This window comes from Lagopus muta, chromosome 24 (assembly GCF_023343835.1).
Source record: "Lagopus muta isolate bLagMut1 chromosome 24, bLagMut1 primary, whole genome shotgun sequence".
Taxonomy (NCBI): Eukaryota; Metazoa; Chordata; class Aves; order Galliformes; family Phasianidae; genus Lagopus; species Lagopus muta.
The window spans coordinates 595,006-614,747 of NC_064456.1; the positions used below are offsets into that span (position 1 = coordinate 595,006).

At 50.4% G+C, this 19,742-nt stretch overlaps 1 protein-coding gene across 1 annotated transcript; it reads left to right on the top strand.

Annotated features, from left to right (window-relative positions):
• The first annotated feature begins 658 nt into the window (after positions 1-658).
• IPO9 (importin 9) lies at positions 659-18,996 on the top strand. Its single transcript, XM_048926173.1, has 24 exons — positions 659-824; positions 2,625-2,686; positions 3,228-3,314; positions 3,832-4,033; positions 4,421-4,509; positions 4,763-4,849; positions 5,258-5,377; positions 6,404-6,504; positions 7,343-7,401; positions 7,912-8,063; positions 8,733-8,831; positions 8,963-9,069; positions 9,746-9,885; positions 10,262-10,421; positions 10,930-11,156; positions 11,363-11,511; positions 12,410-12,538; positions 13,140-13,415; positions 14,989-15,155; positions 16,280-16,413; positions 16,680-16,799; positions 17,286-17,387; positions 18,135-18,211; positions 18,571-18,996. Exons 1-24 carry the CDS (start codon positions 659-661, stop codon positions 18,679-18,681), a joined length of 3,123 nt encoding a protein of 1,040 aa, XP_048782130.1. The 3' UTR covers positions 18,682-18,996.
• Positions 18,997-19,742: the final 746 nt, after the last annotated feature.

Consider the following 19,742-nt stretch of genomic DNA (forward strand, 5'->3'; position numbering starts at 1 on the left):
TTTTAGAGAACTTCCCACGCGGTTCGTTTCCCTCTGGCTGCTGCCGAGGCTTCGTGGTGCGGCTGAGCCCAAAACAAAGGAAAAAAATCCGTTCATCCGCAAAGCGCCCCCAAAATCGGAGCGGCGCGGTCCGGGGGGGGGGGGGGGAGTGGCCACGCGCACAAACTCCGCCCCGCCGCTCCGGGATTTGGCGCGGCTGCGGGGCTTCGCCGAACCACGCGAACGACGCTGCGTAGGAACAAAAGTTCGTGAATTAAAGCCCAAAGCGGCGACGTTCCGGTGCCACGGAGCGCCGCGAGGAACGGCACGAGGCGCCGGAAGGAAACGCCGCCGTACCGCGATACGAGGAGCGGCGCACAGACGCGCGTTTCCCTGCACGGAAGCAGAGCCACGAGCCGCGGCCTCTCGTCGCCTCCGCGCCGGAAGCGCCGTCGCGCGGTCTGATGGCGGCGGGAGGCGGAGCGGCGCTGCGCTGCGCTGCTGCCCACGGCCCCGCCCATCGCGCGCACGGGGCGGCCCCGCCGCCGTTCGTCCTCCCCGCCGCAGGGGGCGCTGCGCGCGGTGACGTCCCGACGCGGCGCGCGTGCGTGCGTGCGTTTGGCGCGCGGCGGCCCCGTATCCCGCGCGCGGCGGCGGCGGAGCGGAGCTCGAGGGGGCGATGGCGGGAGCGGCGGCGGCGGGAGGGCCGGGGGGCGGCGGGCCGGGGCCGGTGGCGCAGGGCCTGAAGGAGGCGCTGGTGGAGACGCTGACGGGAATCCTGTGCCCGGTGCAGGCGGTGCGCGCCGCCGCCGAGGAGCAGGTGAAGGTGCTGGAGGTGACGGAGGGTGAGTGAGCGCCGGGCCGGGAGGGGGGCCGAGCTGCGGGCCGCCGGGGAACGCGGGGAGCGTCGGGGCCGGGCCGCGCGGCCGGGAGGGCGGCGGGCAGCCGGCAGGGCCGCGGGGGTGGAGCCGCCGCACCGGAGCCCTCGGGGCCTCAGCGGGAGTCTGCACGTGGGGCAGCGCTGTGTTGTGTTGTGCTGTGCTGTGTTGTGCTGTGCTGTGTTGTGCTGCCCTGTACTGCATTGTGCTGTGCTGTGCTGTACGGAGTGCTGTCGGCACCGCGGGGTCTGCACGGCCTCCTCAGCCCTGAAGGTTCCGTGCTGGTTCCGTGCTGGTTCGTGCAGCCGCAGTGCTGTGCATGGAGCTGCACTCCGGTCCTGCAGGCACTCCCGGCGCTTCTCCGCTCCTCTCGGAGGATTTTGCCACTCTGAAGGGTTCTTTGTGGTGCCCGATGGTCTCTGTGCTCCTGAACTTGAGCTCAGAGGAGCCTTGTGGTAAAGACAAGGAAGATGTGAAGCTGGGTCTGCCCAGGGTTTGTGCGGTGATTGCTCCCAATGGACGCGAGGCGATGAGGGGAAGGCAGGCGGTGTGGCAGGAAGGTTCCCTGCTGTGATCTGTGTGCGATGCTCCCGTTGAGCCTTTTGTGGTGCAGCACACGGAGATGAGTTTGTTGCCACCACGGCTGTTGGGCAGGTAATGGTGCTGGTGCAGCTGTGCAGGTCTGGCAGTGCTGTAGGATGTGCAGGAACGCAGCAGGACTGTGCTTTGTGGGTAAAGGAGATCCAGAGGACGAGGAATGGAGTCAGAATAAAGATAAACAGTTGGGAGGAATCAGAGAACATCACTGAGTCCAAACCCTGTCATCTACACATTCGCCTTATCGCTGCATTACAGATATCCTGGGGTCTCCCAGTGCTTTGCTGCTGAGCTCCCCAGCACATCGCAGCTCTGCTGTGGGTGCTTTAACACCTTCACCTGGGGAAAGCTCCCCAGGCTGCTCCCATGGAGCTGCACGTGGCACCAAACCGGAGGGGATGGGAGAGATTCAGGCTGTGTGGGTCGGGGCTGCTGACCTTGGTGAGGACTGCCAGGCTGGGATCCCTTCATCTGCATTGCTTTGTGCTGTTGGGAGTCAAGGAGCACGGGAGGAGCGAGCTGTATCCTCTTTGCAGATGCCAAGAGGAGGAGCAAGAGCAGCATTGTTTGCCAGCTCCGTGTTGTTGTGGGAGAGAGAAACGTAGATCAGATCACGTGAGTCAGGAGTGCTTTAAAGTGCTGTAAAGAAACCAGAAATACGGCTGTCATTAAGCATGTTTTAAAGATACAACACTGACAGCAAAAACAAGGGCAGTGCAGCCATTAGATTCATGGAGTTGCAGAACGGTTTGAGTTCTAACCCTGACCCTTGAAGGCCATCTGGTCCCACTCCCTGCCGTGCACAGGGACACCCCCAGCCCCAGCAGTGCTCACAGCCCTGCCCTGGCCCAGGGAGGAACAGTTCCAGCTGCAGCTAAGGGGAGTTTAAACCGAGTGCATCTCAGAGTGTACTTGTTGGTAACCTGAGTTGCAGCGTTTTTACCCGTGAGAGAAAGAAGTGAGATGCTGAGACAACAAACAAAGTTTGTGCAGGGAGCACAGGGGAGAATGAATGCTCAGTGATTCATTTGAGAAGCTCTGCACTGGAATTGTCTTCTCCTTCCCACAGATGAGTCACGCCGTTGGTATTGTGGCTTCCTCCAAAAATCTTGGTGAGTTTCTCTGTGTGGGAATGAAAGTTCTGACACAAACATTTATTTTGTGTTGCAGAGTTTGGTGTCCATTTGGCAGAGCTGACTGTGGACCCGCAGGGAGCGCTGGCCATCCGGCAGGTGAGCTCACAGCCAGGGCAGCGCTGCAGTTTGTGGGGCGTCCTGCTGTGTCCTGGGGGAGCCAGAGGTGGTTTGCCTTTGTCCCTGCATTTTCCCTTGGGTATCTGTGGGTTTGTCACTCGTTCCTTCAGCATATCCAGGTGTGCTGACCTTTCCTTTCCTGGAAGCAGCGCTTTTGGGGCCGCTCAGCCTGCTGCTGGGCTGCGTGGTGCTGGCTGTGTGCAGTGGGCACCAGCAGCAGAAATCCTCTTCTGTCTGCCACAGCTTTTCCTGCTGGTGTTTTCCTCCTCGAAAAGGAGGTTTAGGTTCTGTGTTTCTGTGGTTGCAATGTGGCCCATACCTTTGCTGTTGTAGAGGTGAGAAATAGCAGCCTTCTTGTGTCAGTGCTGTGTAGGCTGTCGCTGTGCAAGGAGTGGCCATCAGTTCAGCTTTTTACTGCTGTGGCTTTTCCAGCAGTTTGGCAAAGACTTGCATTTTGGTAAAAGCAGTGTGCTGTGGTTGTGAGATTTGTTCCTAATTTGTGACCTCTCTTCTAATGCAGCTAGCATCTGTCATTCTGAAGCAGTATGTGGAAACTCACTGGTGTTCTCAGTCAGAAAAGTTTAGACCTCCAGAGACCACAGAGAGGGTAAGGCTTTGCTTCTTGATTCCTGATTTAAGATGCTTTATCCGTCAAGAATATTACCTGGTTCCCTGAAACAGGTCTTGGGACTGGTGCCCCAGAAGCGCTGCCCTTTTTCCTTCTGTCCCTTTGGGGCTGGGTGCCTGGTTCTCCTCCACCCAAACTTTACAAAGAAAGCAAACGCAGGCCCTGACATTGGAACCAGCGTTTGTATCAATGAGCCCAGGGTGTCCTTCATCTGTGTCTGCATCCCACCTCATGCAGCTCTGAGCTGGGGAAGGCAGTTGCTGTGTGCCTGCCTGAGGGCTTTGCCTGAGGAGAGAGCTGCCTTGCAGCACACCCAGCAGCTTTCCCTACACAGAAACACAGAATGCAGTCTGCCAGGTTTAGTCGTCTGCTGAGCATTTGTTTTGTAAACCTGACAGTGAAGCTGTACCAGGATACGGTCAGGTGCCATGACTTGGTTTTGAGCAGCTTGTCCTGTGACTGGGGATGTTCTGCTAAACGCTGTGGTTCTCAACAGGCAAAAGTTGCTATTAGAGAGCTCCTGCCCAACGGGCTGAGAGAATCCATCAGCAAAGTGCGCTCCAGTGTTGCCTACGCAGTGTCAGCAGTGGCACACTGGGACTGGCCCGAAGCCTGGCCTGAGCTCTTCAACCTCCTGATGGAGATGCTGGTTAGTGGAGATGTGAACGCGGTGCATGGAGCCATGAGAGTGCTGACAGGTACGTGCACGCAGCAGGGCACCCTGAGGAGGTGCTGTAGGCTTTTCCTTACCACAGCATTCTGTCCCTTTGTACTGCAAATGGAGCTAGAACTTGCTGCTGCTGCTCCGCAGAGCTCGGTGCCTGCTGGCTGCTGCTGGGAGCTGAGGAAGCGCAGCGTCAGGCTCTGTGCTGCGGGCTGCAGCCCCACAGGAGCTTTGTAACTCCCTGCTCTCAGCTGTCTGCCCCTTTCAGCATGACATTTCTGCTGTCCCTCAGGGATTGCTGTGGGTAGGACAGCCGGCGCTGCTGTAGGCGAGCACAAAGCAATTCGTTTCCCAGCAATCTCTATGTTGTTGTTTAGGGTTTGTTTTCTTCTAAGAAGTCCCCTTGCTTTCTGTTCTGCAGAGTTTACGCGGGAAGTGACGGACACACAGATGCCACACGTTGCTCCTGTTATTCTCCCAGAGATGTACAAAATCTTCACAATGGCTGAGGTACATCTTCACTCTTAAATGGGTACTGAGTTGCATTGGTGGGAATGTTTCTTGGAGCAAAGAAACAGCAGATGTGGAGGTTGAGCTGTACCATGGTAAGGCTTGAAGTGCTTCCTCTGTGCTGTGCTCATTCATGACAGCTAACGTTTCAGCTGAAATGTTGAAGCCAGTAATGAAATAAAAGGGAATCAAATAAAGCAGGAAAAAAAAATCACTTAAAAACATCTGCTGTTCCCTGTCTGCTGTTTTACAGGTGTATGGTATTCGCACGAGGTCACGTGCAGTGGAGATATTTACCACGTGTGCCCATATGATCTGTAACATGGAGGAACTGGAAAAGGCAAGATTTCACCTATCCTGCAACACATATTGAATGGAAATGAAGTGAGGCTCTAAATTGTAACCTGAAAATGAAAGATAGGAGAATTCCATGGTGCCAGGTGTAATATGGAGGAGTGGGTGTCATTTCCTGCTCGCACAGCGGCCAGCTCCCTGCTTTCTGTGCACGTTTTGATGCTGTGCTTGGTTTCCATAACTGAGTTTAACAGACGTGCAGGGACAGCTTGGAGGGAGGGGATCAGCCTGGGGAGGAGACGAGGCCTGGTCCTTTGCTTGGGAATCCCTGGAGGAGCCTCCGGTGCCATGGGGAGCACTTGTTTGCTGAGCACAGGGTGGCCCTTTGCTTTCCTGTCACACACAGAGATCTGTTGCCTGGAACTCACCTCTGCTTGCACTGATTTTTAACCAGGGTGCAGCCAAAGTCCTGATATTCCCCGTGGTGCAGCAGTTCACAGAGGCTTTTGTTCAGGCCCTGCAGATGCCTGACGGACCCACATCAGACAGTGGATTTAAGATGGAAGTCCTGAAAGTAAGTTGGTTAATACTGATAGGAAATGACCGAATGCCAGTAAGCACTGCCAGGTGTGCTGGGAAGGAGAGAAGGCCAAGTGCTGTGTGTTGCTTCCCCTGGCACTGCCTGTGCTACGAGTTGTGAAGCTTTCTGGCTCCCAGTGCCACACAGTTTTGAAACACAGAATTGTGCCTACACTGAAAACGTGTGGGGAGCTCCATAGGGGTGTGGTGGTGCATTATTGGGCTGCAGGTTTTGGGTGAAGGTGGACAGCTGTGTTCCTTGAACAAAATCATACTGCAGTTACTGTAAACAAGCATACAGTCTGTCATAACAATTAGCTTTGCTCCTGAGCCAAGAAATTAAATGCAGGAAGGTGCAGGAGGTGCTGGTGTGGTGTTCAGAGAGCAGCTGTTAGGTTGGCTTTTGTGGTCCTGTTCAAGGCAGCAGCACTGTGGCACTGCATCCATGGCTGCCCCTGCTGTGCCTCTCCTCAGGGAGGGCAGCAGTGCTGTAGCAGCCACTGATGGATGGCAGCAGCTCTGTGTGAGGGGAGCAGTGTTCTGGCTGGGTGCTCAGGGCAACCTGTGGGTTTGTCGCTTACGGCTTCTAAACTAATGACAGCAATTTTCTAAGGCAAAAGGAATTCAGGTATAAGACCTATAAATTGGCTTTCCTTCCAGGAAAGTGCATTTTGTAGTCATTGTAATGCAGAAATGAGAAAACTCAAGGGATTGGTTAAGCAGATAAGATGATTGCTGGAGCTCCTGGAGTGCAGGGGCAGCAGGAGAAAGAATGGAGACGTTTTTGGTAATGCAGGTAATGCATTTTCAACCAGCTGCAAGATCTTTTTTTTTTTTTTTCCTCTCAGCAAAGTACTGAGAAGTAAACAACAGAAAGGTGCCTTTTTTTCTTCCCTATCCCTCGAGAGCAGTCCCAGCAGGACTTGGGATTATTTCCATTGGTGGTGGAAGTGCAGCCCATGAGCTGGTTTTGGTGGTGTTCCCTGGTTTCCCTTCTGATCGCTGCTCTTTGTGCTTCCAGGCTGTGACAGCGCTGGTGAAGAACTACCCGAAGCACATGGTGTCCTCAATGCAGCAGATCCTGCCCATCGTGTGGAACACCCTTACAGAAAGTGCTGCCTTATATCCTTTGCACTGAATGCTTTTAACTGGAGTAGGACAAGACAAATATCTTGTGCCCAGTAAGGATTGAACGAGGCTGAGGAGTGTGAGACCATGACCAGCAATGCAGGAATCTGCTGTGGAGATCCTGTGGGTATTTCAGTTGGGCTCCATGAGGTTCCTTTGGCCTGAGTCAGTTACAATGAACCATGGGAGCACCCATATCATGCTGGCTGCAGAACTGTGGCCAACCTCTGCCTTCTCTCTGGTGCTCTTCAGTGAAAATTGCCTTCTTCAAACAATGCCTCATAGTGAGACTTCAGAGGAGAACCTGCTTTATCCCTTGCTGCAGCAGTAATGACTGGTTATGTTTGCTGCTGAAGCTGAATTTGCCTTTTAAATGTTATCAGTCATTACTTTGCTGGGCAGTCTGCAATGTTAAAGAGATGTTCTGAGGTTTTCGTGCTACGTGCAAACTGACAGGGCAGATCTTCCACGTCCGCCCCAGGTTTGTGCTGCTGTGGCTCCTCACCACTGGGAGCACAGAGGTGCAGAATGAGCTCCTTGTGCCCTGGTGGGCCGAGTCTGAGTGGATTCAGTGTGGCAGAGCTGTAGTGTGGGGGAACCTTTGGGTTTCCATGGAGGATTTGGTGTGTGCGAATGGAGTCGCCCAGGGCTGCTGTTGGGTGGTGGGGAAGTGGCTTCTGCAGCTGGGCAGGAGATCCCAGGGCTCATCTTCTGTTTGAAGCACAGCACTGTGTGTAACCCACGTTCCTAAGAAAGAAGGCATAGTCATTATTAGCATTTTTAATTCCCAGATGCATCTTAGAAACATACTTGTTTACTTAACTTCATCTACTTATGTGAGAACAGAAGTAAATTATACAGAAGAGGTGGAGGATCCTGTGGATTCCGATGGTAAGAACTTGTTGAACTGCACTCCTGAGTCCCCTTTTGAAGAGGAGTGGACTCACCTAAATATGACTGTTGTCAAAGCAGTTGCAGAAACACCTCGGGAGTTCATGCTTAATGTACATTTACAGTGTTGGAAGGAAGTGATGGACGCTGTTCTAAGTTTCATGTGGCTGTGATCAGTGAAGCTGCATAACTTAAGGTTTCTAACGACTCCAGGAGTGAGTTTTGCAGCAGTTTTGAGGTAAAACTGATGGGACAAAAGGAAACCAAACAGGTTTTATTTTGGGCTTGATAAATTTTAGTGAGGGGTGTGCAGTGATGTGGGAAGAGAGCAGAATGTGATCGAGTCAGAGTCCTCCCAGGGCTGCTGCTGCCCTTGCTGGTCCAGGAGCAAGAACAGCCATTACCCCATCAGACAGCCTGGAAGTCTGTAACTGTATTTGACACCAAGTTTATACTTCTGTGCATGTTAGCATTTGGAGTCATGGTCCTTTTTTTCCTTTCTTTGCTCAGGTGAAGTGTTGGGATTTGAAAATCTGGTGTTCAGCATATTTGAGTTTGTTCATGCCTTGTTGGAAAACAACAAATTTAAGAGCACAGTGAAGAAGGCTTTGCCAGAGCTGATCTACTACATCCTTCTTTACATGCAGATCACAGAGGAGCAGGTGAGCAAGTTTGTCTTGTGTAGGAAGCAAATGAGATAAGAGATTTAAACCAATTAGTGTCCTAGGAAGTGTTCAGTGCATGGAAGCTGCTGTAAGCTAACATGGTTACTCAGGGATGTGGTTTAGTGGACAGCTTTGTTGGTAGGTGGGTGCTTGGGCTGGATGATCTTAAAGGTCGTTTCCAGCCTTCGTGGTTCTGTGCTGTTCCATCAATTTGTCAGCATCCAGGTGTTCCTGTCAGTAGCACCTCGTGTGCAGCAGTGGAGGAATGTGCTGTGAACATGGAGGTTACCACACTGAAATGGACAGCCACACCACAGCGATAGGGAAAGGATTGGGCAAGTGGTGTGACATAGTTTTCATGGCTATTCTTTGTGCTTCCGGGTCTCCCAAGCCTGAAAGCCATCTTCTGTTGGTCTTGTTTAGGTAGGCATGCATAAAAACAGGCATCTGTTAAAGCTTCATCTGCTTCTCCCATTTCTCATCTGTAAATAAAGCTGTGCAGCACTGATCTCAGCTCAGTCGTGAGTTTGTGAAACTGATTTCAGATGAGGGGCAGAGGAGCAAGATGGGCTCAGAACAGAGAGGGCCTCTTCTTTTCAAAGATTATTGCAACAGCATGTAAGAATCGTTGTTGTTATCCTCCCTGTTCTTGTCCTTGTGTTTCAGATAAAGGTTTGGACTGCAAATCCCCAGCAGTTTGTGGAGGATGAAGATGATGATACTTTTTCCTATACAGTGAGGATTGCTGCTCAGGATCTGTTGCTGGTAGGAAAAATATTCCATGCTTAGAAGCAACCAAAGAATGAGAGCGATACATTTAGCTTCATTTTGAGCGTTTGGAGGAAAGCCTGCCTTTAAAAGTCTACAACTAAACGTGATTGTTTCCTTCTGCACAGGCTGTGGCTGCTGATTTCCAGAATGAGAGTGCAAGTGCTTTGGCTGCAGCAGCTACGAGGCACTTACAGGAAGCTGAGCAGGCCAAGAACAGCGGTGCTGAGCACTGGTGAGGAGATGGGACAGCAAGGAGTTGCAGCAGTGGGTTCTGTAGTACTGAGGGCAGTCAAGTGTTTGTGGCACTGCTGCTGATGGGCAAGGATGAAATCTGAGAACTGATCAGGAGAAGAAAAAGAGAGCAGGGGATTTCTCAGGCCAGATGCAGAAACCTTCCTGTGCAAACCCTTCACCGGGTGTCTGCCTCAGGCTCCTCCTTCCCTGCCCTGACAGTTCCTTAAAGCACGTGGTTGTTCGCTGTGTCCAGGGAGCAGAACCTTCTCTTTCTGCTCAGTGAAGTGGGCTCAGAATTTCAGGCATCTCTCGGTGCTTCTGCTCATGGAATAATCAACTGAGATGAGTTGGAGGCTGCAGAACAAGTCCTTTAATCCTTCAGAACAAAGTCTTTGTTTATTTATTTATTCTGGAGGGGGAAAGTGGTACAAGCAGCAGCATTTTTTTAACCCAAATTGTGAAAAGGGACTGGGAATGCTGCCTGTGCTGGCTGAGATTCCGAGTCCCCACACTGCAGAGTTTTGTGAATGTTCATTTGTTTCTGCTTTGGGATCAAGTAGGTGATTGTGTCAGCTTAGAGAAAAAGATCTGAATGGTTTTCCTTCAAATTCTTGATTTATTTATCGGGGTGATGGTGGGCAGAAAAGCCTAAAAGCATCTGGATTCTTCTACAGGTGGAAAATACACGAAGCTTGTATGCTGGCCCTGGGCTCAGTGAAGTCCATTATTACAGACAGCGTGAAGAACGGCCGAATCCATTTTGACATGCATGGCTTCCTGACCAACGTTGTTCTGGCAGACCTCAACCTTTCAGGTATGCCAGCCCTGGCTGTTGGCCACGATGCAGCTGAGTGCCAGAGCTTGGAAACTTCGTATGAGTGCAGGTGTGGGGTGTGTGCGTGTGTGTGCTGTGCAGAGCCAGCTCCCTGTTTCCTGTAAGCTGAGGCTGATGCTCCTGGGGAGGAGGATCCCGTGAGTGGGAGCTCTGTGTGCTTCTGCTTTCTGGATGGTGCTCCCTCAGCATGCAGGGAGGTCGGAGAAGTTGACAAAAGTCCTTGCAAATAATTGAACTTTGAGAAACTGTTTATCGTTTAACGACTTTCCTGCTGGGATGGCAGAACTTTGGGTGACGGATGAAAGCAGCTCTGACTTCAAATTCGTGGAACTCTCTCTGTCCTGCTTTGTTTCAGTGTCCCCCTTTCTCCTGGGCCGGGCCCTGTGGGCCGCCAGCCGTTTCACAGTGGCCATGTCCCCAGAGCTCATCCAGCAGTTCCTGCAAGCCACAGTCAGTGGTCTGCATGAAACCCAGCCGCCTTCTGTCCGAATCTCTGCAGTCAGAGCTATCTGGGGGTAAGCAAAGATACTCCAAACCTCAGGGATCTGTGTTAGAAATCACGTTTTTAAAGCTTGTTCATCAAAATATAAAATTCCTGTACAGACTGTGGAAGTGATGGCATGGAATGAATGAAGTATCAGTGTAAGAAGTTTAAGTGAGCAGGTTCGAAGCAGAGTAACTCTGATGAGGAATAAGAAGTTGAGGTTTAAGGTTATGTACAGCACAGTGTTATAATAGACACAGTCCCACCTAGAAGCAGACATGGATGCTGGTGACAAGCATGGAAATGAAACCATGGTTAATGCTGTGCAGACACAGGTATGACTAACAGAATGTGTCCTTGTGGGACAGATCAGGGCAATAACAAAGTTGAGAGATGAAGGAAGAAGTGTACTGGTGGGGAGAGGTGCTAGAGGAGCCAATTTACAGAACAGGGGAATGAAATACCCATCTATGATTAATCCAGTGATATGTATATAAAACACTTCATGCCTTCTGTGTGCATTTCTGTATCACGTTTAGCTACTGTGACCAGCTGAAGATCTCTGAGAGCACCCACGTGTTGCAGCCTTTCCTTCCCAGCATCCTTGATGGTCTGATCCATTTGGCAACGCAGTTCAGCTCAGAGGTGCTCAACCTGGTGATGGAAACATTGTGCATTGTCTGCACTGTGGACCCAGCATTTACAGCAAGTGTGGAGAACAAGATCTGCCCCTTCACCATCGCCATCTTCCTGAAGTACAGCAATGGTGGGTGCTCAGGTCCCGCGGTTGGCTTTGCTCGTGGATCCTGATCAGGATTATGGCTGTGCTGAACTTGTAATAAGTCAGAATTGAATGAACGTTGATCCGTGCTGTAAAGCTAGCAGGGAAAGAGCTGCTGTGCCAGTTTGAAATAGCAGCAGCAAAAACTGAGGTGTTTGGTAGTTTGAGTAAATGGTGCTTTCTCTCTCCAGATCCAGTTGTTGCTTCTCTTGCCCAAGATATCTTTAAGGAGCTGGCTCAGATAGAAGCCTGCCAGGGTCCAATGCAGATGAGGCTAATACCAACTCTTGTCAGCATCATGCAGGCCCCTGCTGACAAGATCCCAGCAGGGCTTTGTGCAGTAAGTGCTGTGGTGGTACCTGGTCTGAGCTGGGACCGATTCCCTGTTCTTTAACATAACGGATGGCTGCTCTGCAGTGAGTAGAAAATTGCTTTAAAATGCCTTTGAACAATGACTTCAGTGTTTGGTAGATTTGTCTTTATGGAGAGAAGCAAAATGCAGCTGGGGGGAGATGTTTCCAAAGTAATGTGCTCTGTGGGCTTCCTCACTCCCTGCAGTTTGTCCCCAGCTGTTCTGCTGTGACGTAGTCAAGCTTCACCAGTGACAGTCACTCCTGAATGGTGTTGCATTCTCCAGCAGAATACACAACTGTTCCTTGTGGTTTCCCCTGAGTTTTTTTCTGATTTATATGTCACATGTATAAATTGCTGGAGATAAACTGTAACATTTGTTGTTTCTTTAAGAAGTCCACTTAGAAAAGATTGAGCATTGACTCCATAGAATGTATGAAATTAAGCCCATAAATATCTTAATAAAAATGTTTATAACCTGCATATTGATCAGTATTGCTGTAGCAATCAGTAGTAGGTGATTAAAATAAATGCAGATCAAGATAAACTGGAACATATCAGCCAGGATTCTCTGGCTGCACTGATCACTGTTGGGGTCACGTACATCCCTGTGGAGCTGTTTGCCACACTGAGTGGTTTTACACCACTCTTAGTGTTTAAACTGCCCTGGGAACTTCACAGCACACAGCACCGTGTGTCCATGGCAATTTCAGAGGCTCTGGGTGCGTGGCTTTTAAAATAACTGAAATGTTGCTGTGCGTGACATCAGGGTGTGATGGCAGTGCTGGGTCGCATCCCTCCTGCCCGGGACTGCAGTGCTTGCAATGCTGACTTTGTGTACTGTGGCTGCTGTTGTAACAGTGCTTTTGTTTGTGGTTTCCTTTCAGACTTCTATTGATATATTAACCACAGTTGTGAGGAACACCAAACCTCCTCTGTCCCAGCTCCTGATCTGCCAAGCATTCCCTGCAGTGGCTCAGTGCAGCCTGAACACAGACGACAATGCTACCATGCAGGTAACACTGCAGGGAGTGGTAAGAGCTGCAGGGACAGGAGAGTTTGAGGGAAGTGACCAAATGAGACAGTTGGCAAAGCCTTCGAGGGAGCCCAGGCCTTGTTTGCCAGTAGTTGAATCATCAGCTCCTCGGGAGGCTCTGCTGCCCAGTCTGTCATTAGAGCATTGCTGTTCAGGGACCTGCGGTCACTTCTGCTGAGATCATTCTGTAATGTGGAGGATCAGAGTGAACAGGCTGGCAGCCTTGCCCTGTTTGTTTTTTTTTCTGTTAGTGCTCTGGAGCACGTAAAACCTCACTGCTTTTCTTCCCCCATGATAATGCTCGTGACATCTAGGGATGGCAGAGGCTGTCAGCAAGGAATGCTCTCAGGCATGAGGAGCAGAGCCCCTGCATCTTGCTTCGTGCCATCTTCTCATGTGCACATTTAAGTGGGAAGGGGAAGATAAACTCCTTTTGGTTGGTTCACGTACTGAATGGAGGGAGAGCAAGGATTCAGCTCACAGGGGCAGTGCTGATCTGAGCTGTGCTTGGTAGCGGTTTTGCTGTTACCTGCTGATGGCTTTGGAAAGGGAAATTCTAACAGAGTGCCTTTCTCTTACAGAATGGTGGCGAGTGTCTGCGTGCGTACGTCTCCGTGGCTTTGGAGCAGATTGCACAGTGGCACGATGAGCAGGGCCACAACGGGCTGTGGTACGTGATGCAGGTGGTGAGCCAGCTTCTGGATCCGAGGACCTCAGAGTTCACTGCTGCCTTTGTGGGCAGGCTGGTCTCCACTTTAATTTCCAAAGCAGGGAGTGAGCTGGGAGAGAACTTGGACCAGATTCTGAGAGCCATCCTGAGCAAAATGCAACAAGCAGAGACACTCAGTGTAATGCAGGTGAGCAGCCCAGGAGGGTGAGAGGAAGTGCTGGGAAAAGAAACTCTCAGATTGAAAATAAAAGCGTGTGCCTGATTGCTCATGGGTTCTGCATACCCTATGAGGTGGTCAGGAAATGGCCTGCTCTGCTCATCCAGCGTTGTCTGGATTACCAGGTAAGCCAGGCTCTTGTTGGTAAGCTTTCATGCACCTTAAATAGTCTCATGACCTTTTGCTTGCAAGGACTGAACCTTCAGAGAGCACCTTCAGTAGGGCTGTGGTGGCAGGGCAGCTTTTGAGTGTGTGTGAACAGCTTGGAGCTGAGAGCAGGTGAGCGTTAGGAGATGGGGCGTGCAGTTGGCCTGCATCAGGACAGAGGTCAGGTGAGAGTATCAGTGTGCTCTGGCCTTGGTCTCCTTTTAGTGGCACAGTTTACAGAATAATTTTATCCCTGTAGTGTTAATTCTCTTTCTCGTACGTGCCTTAAAGTTCAGCATCTGCTGATTCCCTGTTTCCTGAGCAGCAGCTCTGGGAAGGCATTGCTGCCAGGACCCTCCTCTGCCCTCAGTGAAGAACCTGGCTGAGACTCATCTGTTCTGAGCCTTTTTTCTTGGGTAGCTCTGATTTGAATGGTGCGTTTTTTCAAACCAGTACACAGTGAAACATCAACATCAGCACAGAGTTCATCTGCAGGCCTTGATTTTTTTTCAGTTTTTTCCCCCTTGGAAACACTGTTCATTCATAGCCATGCAAAATGGCTCTTGCTTTGGCTATTTTGGGATTTAAAAGATGCAGAAGCTTAAATCTGAACTAGTCATGTGAAGCCCCTGCAGCTGTGGAAGACAACAAGCGCCCAGTGATGTTGGATTTCTTCTTTGTCTTAGCCTGAGATGGGAGTCTGCAGTAGGACAGCTTTCCCCTGAAGGAGCCCCTGCAGATGCCCTCAGCTTAGGGGCTGACGTTTGGTCCTGGTCTGCAGGGGCAGGACTGTAAATCTGTCTTGTAAATACGTTCCTAAAGCTTGCAGTTTAAGATTCAGAGCAGAAGTGCTGCTGCATTATGGTGTGATGGCTGGGAGACGTGCTGGTGATGGAATACCTGGGGTGGAGAAAATGGCTGTGGACAAGCAACTTCTGTGCCTTAGCATGGTGAGCATTCCGAGCTCTGTGCACAGGGCTGTGTGTACAGCATTGGACCAGCAGAGTTGGGTACCTGCACTGCCTGCCTTTGCCATGGGATATTTTTGGTGGTCAGAAGCCACTGCAGCCTCTCCTTTTCTTTTATTTTCCCCAATGTTTTTTTCATCTCTGCATTAGGAAGCTTTGCTGATTTGAGGCGTGGGTGTGAGCAGATGGACTCCTGATTGGACTCCTGACCTGCTTTTTGTGGGTCAGATATTGCTTCTGATGGTAGCAGTATCCTTTCCTGCTTTTGTAGCACACTGTATCTTGCAGATGGTTTTACTTTCTTTTCCTCCTGGGGTCGGTAAGCACCGTCTCCATTCCTGCAGGGTGCTCCATTTCTTGAATATTTGATAAAACTTTTTCAGCTCCTAAATAATGTACAGCTCATGTTTCCTTTTTTTCCCTGGCAGTCCTTGATTATGGTGTTTGCTCACTTGGTTCACTCACAACTAGAACCACTCCTTGAGTTCCTGTGCAGCCTCCCTGGACCAACAGGCAAGCCTGCCCTGGAGTTTGTGATGGCTGAATGGATGAGCAGGCAGCACCTGTTCTATGGGCAGTATGAAGGCAAAGTCAGGTAGGATGTTCTGCTGCACCCGTGCCTTAATGGCAGCTGGCTGATCATCCTCTTGCAATTAAACACGTTGTGTGTGAGGAAGGGGGAGCTGGTTCACACTCACAGTGCTACGCCTGCATTGGGCAAAAGGAATTATTTTCCTGTGCTGTCAGTTCAGCTCAGGAGAGCTGTGGGAATTGGAGCAATCCCTGATGTTCCTCAGGGCTCCTATTGCTGCCCTGTGTTCTGTGGTGGAACAGGGGCACCCAGGTGGGAAGGGGTGCCTCAAGTGCACAGGGGGCTGGTTGTGACACTACAGTTGTGTGAGCAGGATGAGAATTGTTTCTGGACATGAAATTCTCATTAAAAGCTGCAGTGGAAGGTCGGGGCACTGTAGAAGGGTTTCCTAAGAGAATTTGATGATTTCTCATTGATTTAACGAGTCAGCGAAGTAAATGAGAGGCAGCACATCAAAGAGATGAATGTCAGAGCAATGGAGGCGGTCGATGGATGCTCAGCACTGTTGGCAGTCGTGCTTGCTCTGTTGTGTTGCTCAGCAATGATTCCTCCCATTCTGGGCGAGCTGAGAGCTGTGCAGGGTGCTCTGAGGCCGTGGGGGCACAGCACTGCAGGTGACAGAATTGTGAAGTCTGTTGTACAGCTCTGTGTCATCCAGCATGGCAGTGGTTTGTGTGCAGGTGATTTGGCAGTGCTGTGCTCTGTTCTAGGCCCCCATTTGGGGTTATTTACAGCAAAGGAGCTCACGATGCATTAGGAGTTGCTGGATGTTTTCTGAGTAATGAAGAGAAGCCTTTGCAGAAGAGCCTGCTGTTCAGACCTGGGGAAATGGCAGTTACTAAAAGGAAAACGAATGGCTCCCACTGAGTGAACGGAGGGACTTACACCAGATTACCCCTCTGTGTTCCTCAGTCCCTGTCCTGTGGATGGTGGGTTGAAGAAGTGGCTGTTCCACATCTTAATGTAGAACAGGAGAAACTGGAGAGCTGCAGCGCTTGTTCTTGGTGGTGGGGATCAGAAGGGGCACCTGGTGGCTGCCTGGGATCCTTCCCCACTTCCCTCCTGCTGGGTGGGCCGGGCAGTGCAGGGGATCCCCATCCCTAATTGTCCCAATCTCTGCTCCCCAGCTCAGTTGCTCTGTGCAAACTCCTGCAGTACGGCATCAACACGGATGACAAACGGCTTCAGGACATCAGGGTGAAGGGAGAGGAAATATTTAATATGGATGAGGGAATACGGACACGATCAAAATCGGCCAAAAGTAAGTCGTGATTTTGCTGCCCTGCCTTTTTGTTCTGTCAGTGGGGCTGTGAGGGGTCTCACCAGGTCACACACAGCTGTGGGAGGGATTTCCCAGAGGAGGTGCAGGTTGGTTGTTGGTACAGAGCAGCTCAGATGCTGCCTGGTCCAGTTGCTAACTTTTGAGCACCTAAATTAGTGCTCCCAGTCTTGATAGGGTCTTTCTGTCTGTAATTAGGGACAAACTTCTCATGAGGAGCAGCATGAACGTATCTTCTTCTCTTACAGATCCTGAACGCTGGACAAACATTCCTTTGTTAGTAAAAATCCTGAAATTAATAATAAATGAACTCTCAAATGCAATGGAAGCAAACGCATCTCGACAGACCACTGCAGATTGGAGTCAAGGTGAAACACTGGGATTGATTTTTCCTCTTTAATGGCTCAGATCTACTCTGTAATCTCTTCAGAAGCATTTATAGTAATAAGAAACTGACAGTAATAACTATTACACCTGTAATTAGAACCATAGAATCTTTGGAGTTGGAAGGGATACTTAAATGGCACGTAGTCGAGTCTAGACTCCCCTGCAGTGAACTGGTGTATGTAGTTAAACAAAGGCTTAAGTAGTAATTCAGAGGATGAGTCACTTTGGTGTCTTCTTATACCTGGAAATTATCAGGAAATGGTGGCCTCACATGTGGAGTTGTGTCTGGAAGTCAGGATCTGACTGCAGCAGGGAATTGCCCTTGCTTTGGTGTCTGGTTTCTTCCTCCTGAGGCACAGTGATGGCTGCAGGTCTCCCTTTGCCCCTGCAGAGCAAGGCTTTCTGCACAGCTGTCAGCTGCTGTTGTCAGGTGTTGTTCATGTCTGGGAATGTTTGTTTTCTGACAGATGATTCGAACGATATGTGGGAGGACCAGGAAGAGGATGAGGATGAAGATGAAGGCTTAGCAGGACAGTTCTTATCAGATATTCTTTCCACAAACAAGTATGGTAAGTCACAGCTTTTTACTGCTTCCTTGGGGATAAAACAGAGTGGACGACATTCTTGTCTGAGTTTTCTTTCCTTGACAGCAGTGCAACAGAGATGAGAGGCAGAGGGAAGAAGTGTCACAGTGGGGTTTTGTTTCAGACAGGAGAGTTGGAATGCTCTGCAGGCTTCGTGCTGCTGTGAGGTACAGGCAGGAGTTCCTGCAGAGGGAAAGTTGGTGTCAGAGGTGTAGGTGTGACCTGGGAATGGCAGCGTCACAGCAGTGGCTGAACTTGCTTGTGGAGCAGTCTTGAAACAGAAGTGCTGCATAAAGAAATGGAGCACGTATGATATTCCTGCTTCCCTCTCCAGTTTGCATACAGTCTTAGGAAAGAGAACCTTGCAGGCTGACACAGTAAGGAGGCTGCTTGCTGAGCACAGAACCGTGTGTGGCGCCCTGACCTAAGATCAGGGCTGAGATACAGTGCACCTTACAGTGCAGTGCACCCTACAGACTTGCTCCCCCAGCATCCCACGTGTGCTCAGCTCAGCCCTGTGTTCCCTGGGACTCCTGCTTTGACTCCTCTGCACCAGGGTGCAGTTTTGTTTCCAGCCACAGAAGTTCAGGAGCAGTGCTGGGTACAGAACTGCCTGCACAGCAGCACTGAAGCTATGTGTGGGTTGCTGTGTTTCAACAAGAGTCCAATAGAACGCTCCCTGAGGTCTTTTGCTCTGTTTGTTGTTAAAACGTGCTGCCTTGCCTCTGACAGATGAGGACTACTATGAGGATGATGAAGAGGATGACCCAGATGCGTTAAAGGACCCTCTTTACCAGATAGATCTCCAGGTGATGCTCTGCAATGAGGTTTTTTCATGTTAATCAAATGATGCCTGAGCTGTTTTTCCTTACTGTGTTTATAACTTGTGAATGAACAGAACTTTCTCAAGCAGAGGGAGGTGAGACTTTTATCTGTGAGCTCCGCAGCTTTTTGCTGAAGTCAGAAGCAGGGTGGAGATGGGAGCTCACATAATTCCCTGCCACTGCCCTGTGCCATCCTCTGTTCCTCCTTGTGAGCTCCCCCTCAGCCCTTCCCCTCTGTGCCCCCTCTGTTCCTTGCTGTGTGCTCACATTCATGTCTTGATGCAGGATAGAAGCAGGCTTTCCCAGGAGGTGATGCTGACTGCTGCTCTCTGTCTCCCTTGCAGGCGTATCTCACTGACTTCCTGTGTCAGTTTGCACAGCAGCCCTGCTATGCCATGTTTTCAGACCATCTCAATGAGAATGAAAAGCGAGTGCTGCAGGCCATTGGCATATAAGCCCACCCAAGAGAGCACACTGATCATATCTGAACCATGTTTCTTGGCTTATCCCATGTTTTATGACTAAACATAAAACATTCTCCGGTGCCCACCTGCGTGTTAGAGGTGGATGATGGCCTCGTGGCGACGTATTGAGCCTCATCTTAACAAATCTGCTAAGGGAAGGAATACTCAGAAAGCAGCAAAGACGGAAGTCTGTTGAGCTTTGCACATTGGTCTCACCATGGGAGCACTTTCATTTTCCACAGTAACTTTCCAGGAAGTTCTTAAAAAAAAAAAAAAAAAAAAAAAAAGGAAAAAAAAAAAGAAAAATGTGTCCTTAATATTTTTAAAAGCAAACTGTCTCTGCCTGTGAAGAGGCACTTAACTGAGCTCCACACAGCACAGCCGGACTGAGCAGGGCATTGGTCACTCACAGATGGCCTGGACGTGTCTCCACACATTCGGAAGGTGGTTCCTCTGGGTGTAGCACACAGGGTAAATATCTCCATCTTTTTATAGAACCATGGACTCTTATCAGAGATGCCTGAGCGCTATAGAACCTGTTTGCAGGAGTCTGGATGGGAAGCTGAGACAATAAACCAGAGCATATCTTCTTTCCTGTTGTGGACGAGGCTCTGTTGCTCACGTTTACTGCCTGATCCCACGGGAGCAGTTCTGTACCAATGCCTTGGTGTGCACATGCTGAGGGGAGCTGCCTCTGTTCTGTTCCTGTGCCACGTGGCTGCCGGAGGCGTCGGATTTACGGAGCACAAAGAGCCACCATTTCGGGGGAAGAAAACCGATTGTATCGAACAGCTGTGCTCCATGACAGCCACTCTGAACTGCTTTGCTTCCTTCACACTCCTGTGTGTATTTTTATAGGGTGGTAAAATAACGTTTGCAAATTGATTTACCCGTAAGAACGGCGTGATGTATCTCACAACACCTCTCTGCCTTTGGTTCCCTCTTGGGGAAGATGAAAATAAAACTATTGAAATGTACATCAGTATCCTTCTTGTAAAGCAGACATAAAAGGAAATGGCACTCGTTTCCCAGAGTCACTTTTTCAGATGTAT